A 16,057-nucleotide genomic window follows, 5' to 3' on the forward strand; every position below is an offset into this window, starting at 1 on the left:
TTGTTGGGCGGGCGTGCGGTTCCTTTATGCTCTTAATGCGTCACTTGCACCGTATTTGTGGCAACTAATGGTAAATACTCTTACAAACAGACCCAGAGTGGTGTCAAGATTTCAGCAAACATACGTGCACTCAGACATATGTTCAGTTATTAGATTTAGTTTTCATTTATACAAGAGTTGGCGGTCCCTCTGTGTCCTTTGCTTTCGTCATTTGCCGGTTAATTAAGTTAACCGCGAATTTAATTCAGCCAGAAACTTTCAAGGTTTAACAAATGGTGCAGATGAAGAGAAGCGTGTCTAAACCATTGACGATAACCAGACTTTGGCTTTAAATATTTAAACTTTAATTGTACATTTTTTTGGTAATGGCTGAAAAAGTCTGAGTAGGCCAAAAACTACATCCTAAACTTTGGATACGAAGGCCTTGGTCTTTCCGTTAATCTGTTGATTCCAGATGGGTGCTTGCACATTAAGGTTTTAAAATAGACCATAAAGCGCCAAATTGAAATTATATCCTTCATTTGCATTTTCGCGATCATTTGCGAAACGGTTAAACCGTCCTCATTAAATGTTTAAAATGGCTGAGTCAAAATACCCCTAACCCAAAATAATCGATTTCCATGTGACATGAGCCACCCTGTTTGTGGACTATCATAATGTTTTCTTTTTAGTATTTTTTTAACTTTATCCCTCTAAAATCGGCACACATATTGCGAAATGTCCAGATTTCTCTTGAACAAAAGATTTGTTCCCAGTTTGGTCCAGGTGTGTGCTATATGTTTTGATTATTTAATGACATAATAACTCCCCCTAAATAACTGTACCAACAGCAAGACTTCTTGCTAGCCGGTTCATGGATTCCGTCACAGTCTCGGAGGGGAAAGGCCTCAACCCCCATAAACATGTGTGTTATGTTTGTGCCTCAGCAAGAGGTAGGTGTCATTGCCAGATCAGCCAAGAGCCGCTCACCCAGTTTGTTACTCCTTGTTCTAGGCCTGGGTGGTGGAGCGCATGGGTCGGTTTCATAGGATTCTGGACCCCGGCCTGAACATTCTGGTCCCAGTGGCGGACAAAATCAAATACGTGCAAAGTCTAAAGGAAATCGCCATCGATGTCCCGAAGCAAAGTGCCATTACCTCCGACAACGTGACCTTAAGTATCGACGGAGTGCTTTACTTGCGAATCATCGACCCCTACAAAGGTGGGACTTAAATCCAATTGTATCGTCTGCTTCATTTGTTATATCACCACAAAGCATCTTACGGCGTGGAGGATCCGGAGTTCGCTATAACACAACTGGCCCAGACGACGATGAGATCCGAGCTGGGGAAGATGTCCATGGACAAAGTCTTCCGTGAAAGGGAGTCTCTGAACGTCAGTATAGTGGATTCTATTAACAAGGCCAGCGAGGCGTGGGGAATCGCCTGTTTGCGTTACGAAATCCGTGATATTAGAGTGCGTTGCGATCTTAAGCTGACTTAATGGAGCTCAAAGGAAAACTAATTCTTTTTTTTTTAGTTGCCCACCAGGGTTCACGAGGCGATGCAGATGCAGGTGGAGGCCGAGAGGCGTAAACGAGCGGCTATTCTTGAGTCGGAAGGTGTTCGTGAAGCTGAAATCAATATCGCCGAGGGCAAGCGAAAGTCCAGAATCCTAGCCTCCGGTAACCTTCCTTAACTCTTTCAAAATGTATCCCTAATACTCAAGATCCCTGCTCTTACAGAGGCCGAGCGCCAGGAGCACATCAACAAGGCCAGTGGAGAGGCGGCAGCCATTATAGCCGTGGCCGATGCTAGAGCACGCAGCCTGCTGGCCATCGCCAAGTCCCTATCCCATCTGGTGAGTGTTGCTTAGAGAATTGAGTAAGGGCAGTTAGAATACTAGGCGTTCCTTATTAAATCGTTTATGATTATTGTACACCTTAACAAGCAAAACAAACAAATGTTAAAATTCGAAAATGTTTCAACCGGAGTACGAACAGCGCCTGCTTCCGGGACTCCTGGATTGCAGAAAGGAGCAGCTGGATCTTCGCTGCATTCCTAGACGGGCCGGCAATCAGTGGGCCCGCAACTATGCCCTAGCACCTGACAACTCCAGCGAGTTGTGCGAGAACTCTGCTTATGCATGTCTGCTGCGCAACGAGTTCCTGGACACGGAGATCACTTCTCTAGATCAGAGTACGCAGGGCATCTATCGGTTTGCCAACAAGAGTTCGCTATCTTTGCGCACGCCATTTGCAGACATCAGTGAATCTAGCCACCGGTTGCTAAGCTCTGCCAAAAGACCAGTGCGTCGACTGCCGCGACTGCCTTACAAGATACTCGATGCACCGGAGCTGCAGGATGACTTCTACCTCAACCTCATCGACTGGTCGTCTGAAAACACCTTGGTCGTGGGCCTGGGTTGCTCTGCTTACCTGTGGAGCGCGGTCACCGGTCAGGTGACCCGGTTGTGCGACTTCAGCCAGGAGGACAACCTGGTCACGGCGGTTAGCTGGCACGGTGGAGGCCGTCAGGTGGCCATTGGGACCCTGTCTGGTTATGTCAGCATCTGGGACGCAGAGGGTCAGCAGGAGCTAAACCGACTCGATGGCCACTCGTCCCGGGTCACTGCGCTTGCTTGGCGCGGAAACAGCTTGGCCAGTGGCTCCCGCGACCGTTCCATTCTACAGCGCGATGTTCGCAATCCGCCGAAGCACATTACTCGTTGCTTGCGTGGCCACAAACTCGAGGTGTGCGGCCTCCAGTGGTCGCCTAGTAACCGCTACTTAGCCAGTGGAAGCAGCGACAACCGCCTATTGGTGTGGACGGAGAACTGCCCGGAGCCGGTATGCGCCTTCAAAGAGCATAAGGCGGTGGTGAAGGCTTTGGCCTGGTCACCACACAAATCCGGTCTGCTTGCCAGTGGCGGTGGGTCTGCCGACCGGTGTCTGCGGTTCTGGAACGTGCTGACTGGCAAGATGGTGCAATGCGTAGATACTGGCGCTCAGATTAGCAACTTGGCCTGGGCGAGAAATTCCTCGGAGCTAGTTACCACCCACGGACAGGCGGAGCCACAGATCATTGTCTGGCGCTATCCCTCGCTGAAGCAGGTGGTCAAGCTCACCGGGCACACGCACCGCGTGCTCTATTTGTCCGTGAGCCCGGACAAAGAGTCCATAGTCACTGGCGGGGCAGATGAGACTCTTCGATTCTGGACCGTATTCACAAAACAGAAGCCGCCCAAACTGCCAAACTCTGTGCTTAACCTGTATCAGCCCATCAGATGAGAACGAAATTACCACGTACCCCTTTTGTTCCTGGGAATTATATTTTTTATTACTTACTGATGATTACTTAAATATCACTTCTTTTTTTAAACGGTTATCTATCCTTGTTATATTTTCTAGGATGGCCAAAATGCTGCTTCCCTTACGCTGGCCGAGCAATACATTGGAGCCTTTAAGAAGCTGGCCAAGACAAATAACACCATGATCTTGCCCACGAATCCCGGAGATGTTAATGGGTTTGTGGCTCAGGCCCTGGCGGTGTACAACCACGTTTCCAACTCAAACCAAGCCACCAAGTCTTCGGAAAACATTAAGGGCGTCGGTGCCTGCTTAAACGCTAAGAACGTTGAATACAAGGAGTTGCAGGAGGATAAAAACAGTGTAAAAATGAATATTGAATAGGAATAAATAAATGGTTATTGCTATTAAAGTCGCATCACTCATCGTTGTTATGACCAAATCAAGAGGAGCATTTTTTAAATAAATAAGCGTTTACTTTGAATAAACAATTATTTATTTTCAATTATTTTGGCAGATACTTTAAAAATCGCACTTCATGGGATAACCATAGGGCGAAACTCAGCAGAATAAGCGATCCAGACTGGTGGGCAGTCGCCAGTGGAACGGGCACGTAGTTCAGCAAGGTAGTTACTCCTAGGGTGGCTTGAGTCCAAGCCATGGCCACCACAGCATTAATGGCCCAATTGGCACGCTTGGGGAGCTGCATCCTTCTGGTCGCCAGCCACAGTGCTGTGGTCAGGGTGACTGTGCTGATCCCCAGAATGCGGTGATTAAACTGCACCGTCGTCGGGTTCTCGGTTATGTTCTTTTGTATCGGCTCAAATTGCCACATGTCATCGGGTATCCAGCTGTCCCCCATCTTTGGAAATGAGTTGTACACCAATCCAGCATCGAGCCCGGCTACAAAAGCTCCAGAAACGGCTGTCAATAGGACCATTGCCTTCGTGAGATGGGAAAAGCCTTTAATATTAAATGCATTTTTGGCTTGGATTACGAAAGTATTTGTTGGAATCAGCAGAGCCATGGCTCTCGACAGCGACAGTGAATACAGGATAAAGGCAGCTGCCAGGTGGGAAGCTAGTCTGTATTGGGATACTCTCGGTACGTCATTGGGATTTTGGAACCGGTCCTCTAGACCGGATTTAACCATGTACCAGCCCATCAGACCTTGCAGACCAATCAAGGTGCCCAATAGTAATACACTCTTCTTGGTCTTTGCACAAAAGTATCCCTTTCTCCAGAAGTATACGGCAGGCAGGAAAAAGAATCCGCCGATGGCGCGACCCCACATTCTGTGCATGTACTCCATCATAAATATGAATTTGAACTCTTCCACTGTCATATTAACATTTTTTCTAAATGAATAAGACTTTGTCATTGTTATTGGACATGGAAGATGGAATTAAACTCACAGCTTATACTCTGGATATTGCTGATAGAGAGTGAACTCTTGAATCCACTCCTCCTGCGTCCTGGGCATCCGTTCACCCGTAAGTTTCCAAGTTACCATAGAAAGTCCGGACTCTGTCAACCTGGTAACTCCACCTAAAATAGGTAAGCCCTAATAAAGAACTATTAACTTGTTAGGTAAGCTAAGTTAATACCTAGACCAACTGCCACAAAAACCATTCCGCTGACCCCGAGAAACCATCTTCCCACAGTTTTTTCACTACTTGAAATACGTATTGGTTTTATTGCAGGGATTTCCTGAAAGATATGTAGGGTATAAATAAGTAATTCATAATTATAACAAATCTTTGTAGGGGGATAATATATTTACTACATATATGTAATCACTATGATAAACACGTACCTTTATCACCGTTTGCGAAAGAGTTTGATTATGCCGCGGACCAGGTACTAACAGTTTTATTAGACTGGTTCTTTTCTGGAGGATTCGCAGCATTATGTTAATTGGTTTACGAGTCTTGCCCTTGCTTATAACAAAAATAGTCAAAATATGTAAAAAGCCGCTGGCAAATGCATAAGCAGCTGATGGTTTAATAAAAAAATATACTAAACATTGTTTAAGTACCGCAAGCAAAAAACTGAAAGTTTTAACGTTTTATCAGCCTGGTCACTCTTTGATTTTATTGTCACCAAATAATACTTTGCTGGCTTCATATAAACAATTTCGGTGATTGAAATGGAAACAATATTAAATACGCAGTTCGAGCAGCTGCAAAAGGCCATCGATGATATAATGGAGGCAAAGAGCAAAGTAAAGTGTGATCGTAATGTCAAAAACACCACTTATATCGTATTTCTTATGAACAGGGACTGTCTTCGGACGAAGGACGCACCGCTGCCACTTTGATGTTCGTGGCGCTGAAGCACGCCAACCGCGATGTAAAGCACAAGATAAAGGCTGGACGAGATAAGCTGCACCTGGAGAAGTGCAAAGTGGACCTGAGTCGGCTGCAGCTGCAAAACTTATTGTACGAAGTGAGCCATTTGAAGAAGGAGATTGTGCGCTGTCAGAAGTTTAAGAGTCGGGATACCAATCTTGAGCTTCTTTCGGAGGCCGAGTATGCCAGCAAGTTACCGGACATGGCCAACAAAAAGGAGGAGTTGTCCAGTCACAAGCAGCACCTGCATCGCTTGGACTGCGAGCTTCGCTTGCGGAAGGATCTTGACAAGCAGTACAGCGCCCTTTTGACGTCCAAACAGGAACTGCTTCAGGACAATCTTAACCACGCCCAAAGGTACATCTCATTCGCGCCTGCCCTGCGAACGTTGCTGGGTGCAACAAAGCCGTTGCACGATGCCCTCCAGTTGTCCCTCGACGTGGAGTGGAAGCTAAGCGCCGTGGTCAAGTACTTGCCCAAGCCCCTCTACGTATTGTTCATTAACCTGCAATCCCTGCAACGATCATGCGAGGACCTAGCCTACACCGCTGAGGTAGTGGGCTACGAGAGCGAGGCTCAAATGCAAGAGTTGCTTAAGGAAAAGCAGTATGCAACATTGCACCCTGAAAAGGAAATTGAATCGCGAAAGAATCCCATAGAAAAAAGTTTGGAAGATACACTGGCCCCCCATCCATTGCACATTCGCTTAACGGTAAATAAAGGTTTCCTTTATATCGTTGTCTTCACATGTATCCATTTTATAGATTGGTACAGCCGGAGCCAACCAGCTTACCCTGCAGATTCGTTATTTCGACTTGATGAAATGTGTTACTGTTTGGGGCCATTTTGACTCTTCCAGCAATGTCAATAGCCAGTGGTTGGTATCAAATATTTTTAAGAAATATCGAAATTAAAAAGTATTTTTACAGTGATACCAATTTTGTCCATCACCTTTTGCAACATTTGTATGCCAATGACTTCGGAAATGAAATACCCATTCCGGGAATTAATTACGAGGTAATACCTTAAATAACTTTACTTTGCCAATATAAAAATCAATTTTTTTAGCTTCGTAATTTTGACTTAACCGCTGAAGAATGCTTGCGCTTTCTGAAAGCCAAAGACTTTGGAAAACCTTTCTGTTGGCTGCAAAGTATGTGCTCCATTGCAACCGTCAACAGTTCTATGCTTTACAATCTCGAACTAAACTTGACAAAGAACACTAGGGAGATTATTCTTCGCATTGCCAGGCGCTGGAACTCTTGGTTGCGTTTAAGCCAGCAAATTCGGGGGCTGACATACAAGGACATTGATTTGTCAACCGTCAAAGAAAACAAATATCCTGCCGGCCTATCATGCAGCCTCGTCCAATGGACTGCCATTACTCACGAGGAATTTTACTCGCAGATCTCCGATGTGTTAAAAATTCCATCGGACGACCAGGGTAAAACATACAACTCTTACCGCGCCGTAATCGTCAGGGGCTCCGCTAAGATGGAGTGTTTCATCAGAATACCTAGTAATTACCCAATGGAAATGCCTCTTTGGATTCTTAACGTGCACTGGAACGGCTGTCACACCTCGCAAAATAACTCGGCCATTAAGGTAAGCACTTTTATTTAAATTAGCTTATACGTCATTTAACTTGTATCATCTTCAGATGATGGAGTTTTGGACCAACTCGCTGCAGCCCAAACAGCTAGAGGCCAATGAACGCTTCTTGTATTCCCAACTTTTCCGCACCATCTACAGCTTCGATATATTCCTCGAAACAGAGGGCTCTATGCAAAGTACCGTCGAGTACAATAAGGAAAAACCCTACATAAGTGCTTTTGCCAAGCGATGCCGTTCGCGACCGTACAAATATATTAAAAAGGGATCGGTGTACGCCTTTAAGCAGTGAAGGTTTCAACTCCCGTTTTAAAAAAATCCTCAATGCACTTACTAAACATTTTAGAGCTTCAGTTTATTACTTTTAGTAATACAATAAATAAGTAACATTTAAAGCTAGCAACGACTTTATTGGCAGCTGATCTTCTGGGAAGAGGTCGCCGCCAGGGATCCGGGGGGCAGAGCCGTTGCAGAAGGGTTCTCTACCACCTCCCGACTCTCGTCTGGCATCACTTTGTCGACAATATGTTTGGCGATGAGCCCATCGTCGCCAAGGTAGCAGATGGAGTATCCATCGTACCATGCTTCCTGGTCCTTTAGTACTTCTTTTAGCTGCCAAAGCTTGTATTTCCAGAACTGGAACATGACCTTCAGTCCGGAAATGCCCCTCACTCGCCACCTTATCCTCACCGTGTAGTCATCCTGGTGCTTTGTAATCTTAAGGACCTCGAACTTCACGTAGGCGTACTTTAGATGTCCCACCGTGCGCAGTATGGCGATCTGTTTGACGTAGTGATACAATCCCACCGTGTGCTTACCGGTGATGTTGTTCTGGAAAATGAGGTCCGGGCTGTATATGGAGTAGTCTAGGGGCTCCACGAACAACTTGGGCAGCGTGGTTCTTAAAACTTCGTAAGCTCTGTCCAGGTCCTCGGGCTTTTTGGCGTTTTCTTTGATGTTGCCGGGCTCTCTTTCCGCATTAGTGCTCTCGTGTAGACTTCGACATTGCTTAAGGTTATGGCATTTTAACGACTTCTGAGGGCATGCTGCAATATCAGGCACTTTTAGCCACAGGGTGGACATCCACGCCCGTTCCTTAGAGCACCAGTGGGTCATCCAGCTGCTCCTCCTAATTGATAACATCCCGAAATTTCGCATCATCTTGCAAGGACTTTGTATAACACTTCCTTTACCGGAAACTGATTTCCCCAGAACAGCTCTACCTTGGCTGTATATTAAACCATTCAAATGTTACGTTGACCCAGGTTAAAAGCTGTTTTTCTTTGGCGGCCTGCGGAAATTCGTAGCACTCGCTCGTGTTTAGGTAACAACATTTGGAAACAAAATGCTCGGCAAAAATCATATGGTTGCAGTGTTGCCTAACTATTTATTGTTTTGAGCAGAAGCACCTGTGCGCAAGGGTAGGGGTACTCCGGAAAAAATTGGAAATAAATCAGAAATTATGTCGTTGAATTTAAAAATCACATTAAAAACATTGAATTTCTTAAGATATTGCCACGTAAAAATGTTTTGTTTACTGTTATTTATGAAAGATAAAGAGGTTGTCTTTTGGCTTTTAATTAATTCTTGAAAACTGGTTTCAAATTCATATGACTTGGATCTTAACATAACGGTATCTCAACAAATATTAGGTCTTCAATCTCAACGGATTTTTGACTTAATCTATTACATTTTACAGTACTACATGGTTCTTATGCGCAGAATTTCTGCGCAGACCAATTTGTTACAAGCTCGAATCACACACAAATCTGGGAGCATACATATGTATGTATATATTCCTACAAATAAACACGTTGTTTACAGACACCTAGCTATATATCAGTAATTTAAGCAAGGAGCTTTCGTTGCCTGAAAAATCGACTTTTATTTGAGCTTAAACCTATAAACCCTCTTACTATGACGCATTAATAAGTGACGGTATTATTGAGTGCCAAATACTTGATTTAGTTTCGATGTTTATTCGCTCTGCTAACCTTAGTATTGAGAAAAATCAATAGGAAGTAAATAAAAATGTTACACGTTTAAAGTACGATTTGTGGATATTTAAAAAAACAATCAATTTTTTTTACAAGGAATTGTTGTTTCCAAAATGTACGGAATCACTCAATCAACAGTAAACGTAAGTTTTTGGCCGGCGCTGGAATGACTTGCCAATTTACTGGGCAACAAACTGTGGTTGCCTCACCTTAATTCTTTTGCGATTATTGATTGTCCCCGAAACTTGATCAATATTGGCTTCCTTGCAGAATCAACGCTTTCGAGTTCGTGATATGGATAACGAGCAAATCATGTCGACTTTTGGAAACATAGGACACCTACTGAACATCGCTGTGGAACGATTTATAACAATTGGTGAGATAATTGCCGAGGAGAATATTGACATTAAGGGAGACATGTATGAGGCAGCAAAGGAGGCCAGGGATGCAGGTATATATTAACCCTTCCTATCCTGAGTATTATATTTACCAGTTAACACCACTGCACAGGGAAATCAATCGAACGCCTCTGTGATATATCACCGTTGTGTGGTATGGAGCTTCGCCACCATATCGAGCCCCTAAAGGACTATGGCGCCATTATTCTGGCGGCCAGGTCGCTGCTGTCCTCTGTCACGCGAATTCTACTGCTGGTGGACATTATTGTTGTGAAGAAACTGCTGACCGCTAAGAAACGCGCCTCCGAGAGCCTAGAAAAACTGGAGTCGGTGATGAACTTTACCGAGTTCGTGCGGGCCTTCTCTGTTTTCGGCACGGAGATGATCGAACTGGCCTACCTCACGGGCCACCACCGCAACTCCTTCAAGGAGGAGCGGCGGCGAGCCCAAATGTTCTCGGCGCGGCAGATCCTGGAGAAGTCCATTGCCATCCTGCTGACGTCCTCAAAAAACAGCTTGATCCACAGCGACTGTGTGATCGTAAAGGAGAACCGAGACACGGTTTTTTGCCAGATACGGCGGGCCATGGACCTTATACACTTCGTGGTGAAGGACAGCATCTTTGACTCTGCAAAGCACATGCCATTTGACAAACAGGCCAGCAACCCGAACTATGAAAACGAGAGCATCTACACGACTATAAAGCGCATCGTGAATCTCATCAAGCGGTACAAGTACCAGATGAGCTACTACGAAAGCAACAACGAGGGTAACAATAATGCCGACGCCTACTTCAACTTCCTGGACGACGACCCCTGGAAGTCAGAGAAGAACCTGACCTCCTCGGCTGGAGGCGGCCGTATCGTGAACAACACTAACTTCAGGAAGCACCTGAGCTCCGAAAGCATGGATCTGCGCGAGGAGCTGTCGCTGGCCTTTGAGAAGCTCTTCGAAAAGGCGCACGACTTCACAGACTCGCCGTACATCAGCCACAACCACCGAAAGAATATCCTATCCTACTGCGACAACTGCAAGCTAGAGTTCGACCTGTATCTAAACACCATCCTCAAGGACCCGCTCGAAACCGCAGGGGTGCAGGTAAAGGGGCGCGACCCCGAGCTGGGAATGCTGAGCAGCCTCGAGGAGCTTTGCAAACAGCTAGTCGTTTCCGTGTCTAGCCAGATCGAGGATTTCAACGAGTCGCTAAAGATCTGCGCCAAGCTGGTCAAGTCCTTCCACGTGCTGGCCACAAACTACGACATAGACAACCTCAACCAGCGCTCCACGAAGTTCCACGACTGCTGCGACCACATTTTCGACATTTGCAAGCTTCTGCAGCACATCGCGCCTACGGAGCGGCTGCAGGTGCAAGCGAAGTGTCTGGCCATTAACCTGCGCATCTACGGTCCGCAGGTCTTCATCGCGGCCAAGATCCTGTGGAAGTATTCAAATAGTAGCGCGGCCAACGAGAACTTCGAGTCCTTCTCAGACATGTGGAAATGGCTGACTAACGAGATTTCTATGATCGCCAAGAAGATACTGGTATCAATTAACACGACTAAGAGCGACAGAGAAGTTGAAACTGAGGTGGGTCCCCTACCCTTTTTTGAGTCTTTTCTTCCTAACAACTCGAATCTCTTTCTTAGAAATGCGAAAGCACAGATAAACTAACGAAATCCGGTGTACCTGCAACAGAAGACGGAGAAATGGTCGAGTATTCTGGCCTTGAAGGCAAAAACAATGGAGATCTAAACACATATCAATCAAAATGGAGCGAAGACTTGTCGGACGATAACGACATATTAAAGAGAGCTAAGAACATGTCAGCAATGGCGTTCCTGATGTACCAGTTTACAAAGGGAAACGGTTCTTTAAGGACAACTCAGGATTTGTTTACCCAAGCCGAATATTTTGCGGAGGAAGCCAATCGACTTTACAAAGTCCTCCGACACTTTTCATACCAGGTAACGTGGTTCCGTGCCTTTTTTACGCTTCTTAATTACCCATTATCCTCCTTAGGTTCCCGCTAGTGACAACAAAAAGGATCTCCTTAACATTTTAGATAGAGTGCCGACTTTTGTCCAAGCACTTCAATTTACAGTCAAAGATCACACGGTTGGCAAAGCTGCCACATTTGTGAAAGTTGATCATGTCATCAGAGAAACCAAAAACCTTATGAATGTTATAAATAAAGTAGTATCGAAGTGCTTTGAGTGCGCAACTAAGGTAAATAGATCTAAACCAACCCATAGAGCCGTTTCTTATAATTAAGACTAATTTTTGGATGTGTATAAGTTATATGATTTACTGTGATATTAAAGCATGCTTTATTACAGGTATGATTTAAGAAGTTTTCATTTTTTTCCAAAGAGGGGACAATAATTTCTTCGTTTCATATTATTTAAGAAATGATTTCGTCTATTTTCAATCTGATTTAAAATATTTCTTTATCGGTATATTCGATGATAATGTAAACACTTAGTCAAAACTTTAGTAATGACAGCTATTTGTAAAAATGTATGCATTTATGAACCCAACTCTTTTTCTTGGCTATTGTAGATTTTTGTAATATTGTATTTTCAACATTTTTTCTTGGTTCATGTTTTAGAACTTTAGTTTTTCTAAAAAACTCTAATCAGCTTCTCAAAAACCCTCTGATGACCAAGACTTATTAACTTACATATTACGAATTCCGTCCCTTCAGTACAAACTAAATTTAACTGGGATAACTGGAGGACTCACTTCGGAAAGGACTAACGAAAACATGGCCGGTGGAATGTGCGATTCCAAGGGAACGACGAGCAGCAGCGATATTCCTTGACATTACGGGATGGCTCGAAGAGCCAAGGGGGATGCGCGGAGGACGAGGGTATCATTTTTACTGTTCTGAGTCCAAATCTTTTATTACTATAGTGTGAACACTATTAGCATTCTTAATAAATTACATTTTGTGTATTAGTTGAGGCCGCTTTTAGCGATGATTAATGTCAAAAACTTTATTAAGAAAATCCAATTAGTTGTTTTAATAGCACGATCTTATAATGCATATATTGTTTCGCTACATTCGAAAACTAACGGCAATAAAGGTAATAAAAGATGCAGATATGTATATGGATTGCTTACATTGTGTCTACAAATCCGTTCGTAAGTATTTCTTATTTGTTTCATTTATAATTTGTGTTTGGGGACTATTGTTGCAGCAGCTCGTCTTTGGTTCTTGGGACAAGTGATACACTTTCAGTGCCACTGTTTCATTAAGCTGCTCTGTTTGGGCTGTAGAATTCTTCAGTTTAAGCAAGTTTTTAAAAAACATCAGGTCCAGAGCAAACAGAGTCGCGCAAATAAATGAAAGGGTTCCCAACGAGTAGGCGTAGACTAAGAGATTCTCAGGTAGTTGTTCAACAGTGAAAAATATTAGTAGCCCTAGGAAATTAAGTTTTAAAGTGGTGTACGTTGTATTGTAATTCATGAATTACCCTCTATGATGAAAAACAGAACTCCACAGGTTAAAAAAATTATTTCACAAGTACCATAGTTCGATGTTTTTTCCGTTATTCTTTAAAAAAAAATTAAATTAGCTCCAATTTTTCAAAGATGTCTTGGTTACCTGGTGAGTAGTAAAGCTGATGCCACAAAAGTGTATCCCACAAACGTGAGAGTGCTAAAATCATCGCCTTCCTTTGACCAAGAAAGATTGTTCAAAAGAGTCCATTCCCTGGATTGCTTTTTGTTAATCAGAAACAATCTCTCCGAATGTTTGTCTGACAGCCTTTTTACAATCAACGCCGCCACAGTAGCAATCTATCAAAGAATCATGTAGGTTTTGATAAGGTATTTACTTTTTTAACTTTTGCACTAAATAAATTTACATAATCAAACAGAATAAGTTCAAGAAAATCACTTTGAATAGGAAATTTGAAAGATACTTTCCAGCTGAAGAACTTTCAAGCATATACAAGCGCTTAGTCCCATGTTAGACAATCTTAACGACAACTTTAATACTGAATCACGTAGGGGCAGAATTTACCTGAGCCATGCAAATTTTCTCACATTTGGTTTCGCTGTTTAGTGTGGGAAAAGCCGAAGTCAAAGAATTGACTGGGACAAGAAAAACATATAACTTGACCTCTGCGTTTCTGCCAATTATAACCATTACCTTGAATTGTACTATCAAATGAGCACAGGTTAAGCTTCTGTAAATATTGTTGTTTTATGCTCGTACTCTTATCGGCAAAGTAAATATCAATAAAATAAGTATAAGTGGAGGCCTGATCTACATATATATTAGCCTATAAACAAAAATAAATATAAGTACAGAAGCTCAGCGGAAAATATTGCCGTATGCTTATAATGTTATCAGTACGATTACAATTAACCCAATGACCTCATTAAGTTGCGAATACCAAATGCTCTTATATTACTATATTGAATTCTTTATATGGTGTCAAAATTAATTTCTTTACCTAGTTCAAGTAACTTGTAGTGTATTTTCTTATTGTAGATAATAAAGGCTTGATGTAGTCAGCCTAGAAATCCAAGTACCCCGATTTTTAAGGGGTATCAACCGCGGACCAGCAATTAAGTTCATCACGATGCGATTCTCAGTTTCGTTAAGGCAAACAGAGTGTAAGAAGCGTTCTGGAATCGCACCAAGAAACATTAACAAAACTAACACGATGAGAGTTTGCGTAATTGGGGCCGGAACAGCGGGACTTTGTTGTGCCCGACACTCGATTGATAATGGTTTTGAGACCACTGTATTTGAACTATCTGACAGAATCGGCGGAACCTGGGTTTACAACGAGGCAACAGGTGTTGTAAACGGCATCGATGTTCACAGCAGCATGTATGAAAATTTACGGTAAGTATTATTTCTGATAATTAAATTTTACCTTTCTTATTTGAGATTTTTAAAAAAGCACTAATCTGCCCAAAGAAGTAATGGGATACCCAGATTTTGAAATCGCTACAAACGATATGTCTTACATACGATCTGATGAAATCTGTGTTTTTCTAAACCAATACGCTAACCATTTCGATTTAAAAAAGCATATCAGGTTTAATTCCTACGTTATTCGAGTTCTTAGAAGAAATGAAAAGTGGCAAGTAAGTTTAATCACTCCTAAAATAGTCAATATTAAAACGTACCGATAATAGGTTCTTGTTAAAGATGTGGCTTCCAATAAGGTAGCGTTCCATTACTTTGACAAGATTATGGTGGCCAACGGGCATTATCACACCCCAAACTATAGTCAAATCCCAAATATGAATCGTTTTAAGGGCGAATACTTGCACAGCCATGACTTCAGAACGAGGAAAGTTTTTGAAGGTGACTACAGGTCATTTAGAGTTAAGAAATGTTACTAATATCTCTCATAATCATTAAGGTAAATCTGTTCTTGTTATTGGAGCTGGGCCAAGCGGGATGGACCTGTCCAACATCATTTCCCGATCGGCGGCACGAGTTACAATTAGTCACCACCTTACTGATATTGGAGAAAACATATTTTTTGAGAATGTGCAACAAAAGCCCGATGTTTTGGAACTTGATGAGCAAGGAGCCTTTTTTGTTGACGGATCCTACGAGCAGTTCGACACAGTTTTCTTTTGCACAGGATATAAGTATAGCTTCCCCTTCCTGACTGTTAATTCCGGGATTTATGTTGAGGACAACTACGTCCAAACATTGTACAAGCAATGCATTAACATAAGGAACCCATCGATGGCCCTGATAGGACTACCGTTTTACGTTTGTGCCGCCCAGATGATGGATATTCAAGCCAGGTTCATCATGAGCTACTACAATGGATCGAATAAGCTGCCATCCACAGAGGAAATGCTGAAGGACACCCAGGATAAAATGGCAAGGATTTGGGAAGCGGGCTACAAGAAACGGCAAGCTCATATGCTGGGTCCTAGACAAGTGAGATTTTTTTTTCATTTATTGCAGTACTCAGTTAAAAAAACTTTTTGTTTTGTTTTCAAGATCGACTACTTTACAGACTTGTCAAAAACTGCCGGAGTGGTGAACATCAAAGCTGTTATGACAAAATTACACAACGAAAGCAGCCAATGTTTTAACGACAACTTGCTCCATTTTCGAGAGGATAAATTTGCTATTGTCGACGATGAAACATTTGTCAAGTTAAATTAGAGTCTTGATTAAAAATTGCGTACACGCCCTGTGTGATATCCATGACTCAATAAAATGTACTTGTTCGTTGAGAGCATGAAGTTTATAACGGTTTTTTTAAATTCGTAAAATGGTATTTTTCGTTTGCATATCATCCACATAATAAGTTTAAAGGTAAATGTTCTTCATAATGGCATCTTTCAGAGGTTTTTTCGATGGGAAAAACATTTCAAGCAACCAAAAACAAATATTTGTTTGAAAATGTTTGTTGGTATTTTGCA

General features: G+C 42.9%; 8 protein-coding genes across 8 annotated transcripts; 5 read left to right on the forward strand and 3 right to left on the reverse strand.

Moving 5' to 3' along the window:
* Window positions 1–641: 641 nt before the first annotated feature.
* On the forward strand, window positions 642–3,698 carry LOC108090924 (stomatin-like protein 2, mitochondrial). Its single transcript, XM_017189855.2, has 7 exons — window positions 642–765; window positions 831–932; window positions 994–1,201; window positions 1,256–1,455; window positions 1,519–1,663; window positions 1,724–1,839; window positions 3,389–3,698. Exons 1-7 carry the CDS (start codon window positions 718–720, stop codon window positions 3,668–3,670), a joined length of 1,101 nt encoding a protein of 366 aa, XP_017045344.1. The 5' UTR covers window positions 642–717; the 3' UTR covers window positions 3,671–3,698.
* LOC108090922 (fizzy-related protein homolog) lies at window positions 1,873–3,365 on the forward strand. Its single transcript, XM_017189853.2, has one exon. It carries the CDS (start codon window positions 1,958–1,960, stop codon window positions 3,266–3,268), a length of 1,311 nt encoding a protein of 436 aa, XP_017045342.1. The 5' UTR covers window positions 1,873–1,957; the 3' UTR covers window positions 3,269–3,365.
* A 46-nt stretch (window positions 3,699–3,744) lies between the features above and the next one.
* LOC108090923 (cytochrome c oxidase assembly protein COX15 homolog) lies at window positions 3,745–5,277 on the reverse strand. Its single transcript, XM_017189854.2, has 4 exons — window positions 5,103–5,277; window positions 4,894–4,996; window positions 4,702–4,834; window positions 3,745–4,644 (listed from the first exon to the last, which is right to left on the reverse strand). The coding sequence occupies exons 1-4, from the start codon at window positions 5,193–5,195 to the stop codon at window positions 3,792–3,794; spliced, it is 1,182 nt and encodes a 393-aa protein (XP_017045343.1). The 5' UTR covers window positions 5,196–5,277; the 3' UTR covers window positions 3,745–3,791.
* Window positions 5,278–5,373: 96 nt separating this feature from the next.
* On the forward strand, window positions 5,374–7,643 carry LOC108090959 (THO complex subunit 5). Its single transcript, XM_017189903.2, has 6 exons — window positions 5,374–5,510; window positions 5,567–6,349; window positions 6,402–6,514; window positions 6,567–6,654; window positions 6,706–7,242; window positions 7,298–7,643. The coding sequence occupies exons 1-6, from the start codon at window positions 5,436–5,438 to the stop codon at window positions 7,538–7,540; spliced, it is 1,839 nt and encodes a 612-aa protein (XP_017045392.1). The 5' UTR covers window positions 5,374–5,435; the 3' UTR covers window positions 7,541–7,643.
* Window positions 7,579–8,596, reverse strand: LOC108090960 (uncharacterized protein C6orf136 homolog). Its single transcript, XM_017189904.2, has one exon. The coding sequence runs from the start codon at window positions 8,407–8,409 to the stop codon at window positions 7,657–7,659; it is 753 nt and encodes a 250-aa protein (XP_017045393.1). The 5' UTR covers window positions 8,410–8,596; the 3' UTR covers window positions 7,579–7,656.
* Window positions 8,597–9,026: 430 nt separating this feature from the next.
* LOC108090940 (alpha-catulin) lies at window positions 9,027–12,744 on the forward strand. The gene is made up of 6 exons (XM_017189876.2): window positions 9,027–9,388; window positions 9,516–9,696; window positions 9,756–11,230; window positions 11,290–11,607; window positions 11,663–11,869; window positions 12,348–12,744. Exons 1-6 carry the CDS (start codon window positions 9,359–9,361, stop codon window positions 12,462–12,464), a joined length of 2,328 nt encoding a protein of 775 aa, XP_017045365.1. The 5' UTR covers window positions 9,027–9,358; the 3' UTR covers window positions 12,465–12,744.
* A 25-nt stretch (window positions 12,745–12,769) lies between these two features.
* LOC108090648 lies at window positions 12,770–14,231 on the reverse strand. Its single transcript, XM_017189426.2, is given in 5 exon segments — window positions 12,770–13,066; window positions 13,120–13,199; window positions 13,251–13,444; window positions 13,574–13,704; window positions 14,186–14,231. Coding segments are annotated over 5 exon segments (744 nt in total). The 3' UTR covers window positions 12,770–12,773.
* On the forward strand, window positions 14,225–15,882 carry LOC108090941 (senecionine N-oxygenase). The gene is made up of 5 exons (XM_017189877.2): window positions 14,225–14,504; window positions 14,563–14,749; window positions 14,801–14,972; window positions 15,031–15,566; window positions 15,630–15,882. Exons 1-5 carry the CDS (start codon window positions 14,236–14,238, stop codon window positions 15,795–15,797), a joined length of 1,332 nt encoding a protein of 443 aa, XP_017045366.1. The 5' UTR covers window positions 14,225–14,235; the 3' UTR covers window positions 15,798–15,882.
* Window positions 15,883–16,057: the final 175 nt, after the last annotated feature.

The sequence above is a fragment of the Drosophila ficusphila genome, unplaced genomic scaffold (genome assembly GCF_018152265.1).
Source record: "Drosophila ficusphila isolate 14025-0441.05 unplaced genomic scaffold, ASM1815226v1 contig_414, whole genome shotgun sequence".
Classification (NCBI taxonomy): Eukaryota; Metazoa; Arthropoda; class Insecta; order Diptera; family Drosophilidae; genus Drosophila; species Drosophila ficusphila.

Bases quoted from the DNA above. Each gene is read 5' to 3' on its own strand.
- LOC108090924 (XM_017189855.2), top strand. From the start codon at position 718: ATGTCCAGATTTCTCTTGAACAAAAGATTTGTTCCCAGTTTGGTCCAG. The intron at 933-993 runs GTAGGTGTCATT...TCCTTGTTCTAG, and splicing joins TGTTTGTGCCTCAGCAAGAG to GCCTGGGTGGTGGAGCGCAT. The intron at 1,202-1,255 runs GTGGGACTTAAA...ATCACCACAAAG, and splicing joins AATCATCGACCCCTACAAAG to CATCTTACGGCGTGGAGGAT.
- LOC108090959 (XM_017189903.2), top strand. From the start codon at position 5,436: ATGGAAACAATATTAAATACGCAGTTCGAGCAGCTGCAAAAGGCCATC. The intron at 6,350-6,401 runs GTAAATAAAGGT...TCCATTTTATAG, and splicing joins CATTGCACATTCGCTTAACG to ATTGGTACAGCCGGAGCCAA. The intron at 6,655-6,705 runs GTAATACCTTAA...CAATTTTTTTAG, and splicing joins TTCCGGGAATTAATTACGAG to CTTCGTAATTTTGACTTAAC.
- LOC108090941 (XM_017189877.2), top strand. From the start codon at position 14,236: ATGCGATTCTCAGTTTCGTTAAGGCAAACAGAGTGTAAGAAGCGTTCT. The intron at 14,505-14,562 runs GTAAGTATTATT...TTTTTAAAAAAG, and splicing joins AGCATGTATGAAAATTTACG to CACTAATCTGCCCAAAGAAG. The intron at 15,567-15,629 runs GTGAGATTTTTT...TTTGTTTTCAAG, and splicing joins ATATGCTGGGTCCTAGACAA to ATCGACTACTTTACAGACTT.
- LOC108090923 (XM_017189854.2), bottom strand. From the start codon at position 5,195: ATGCTGCGAATCCTCCAGAAAAGAACCAGTCTAATAAAACTGTTAGTA. The intron at 4,997-5,102 runs GTACGTGTTTAT...CATATCTTTCAG, and splicing joins TTTCGCAAACGGTGATAAAG to GAAATCCCTGCAATAAAACC. The intron at 4,835-4,893 runs GTATTAACTTAG...TACCTATTTTAG, and splicing joins TTTTGTGGCAGTTGGTCTAG to GTGGAGTTACCAGGTTGACA.
- LOC108090960 (XM_017189904.2), bottom strand. From the start codon at position 8,409: ATGATGCGAAATTTCGGGATGTTATCAATTAGGAGGAGCAGCTGGATG.
- LOC108090940 (XM_017189876.2), top strand. From the start codon at position 9,359: ATGTACGGAATCACTCAATCAACAGTAAAC. The intron at 11,608-11,662 runs GTAACGTGGTTC...TATCCTCCTTAG, and splicing joins TCCGACACTTTTCATACCAG to GTTCCCGCTAGTGACAACAA. The intron at 11,870-12,347 runs GTAAATAGATCT...CCGTCCCTTCAG, and splicing joins GCTTTGAGTGCGCAACTAAG to TACAAACTAAATTTAACTGG.
- LOC108090922 (XM_017189853.2), top strand. From the start codon at position 1,958: ATGTTTCAACCGGAGTACGAACAGCGCCTGCTTCCGGGACTCCTGGAT.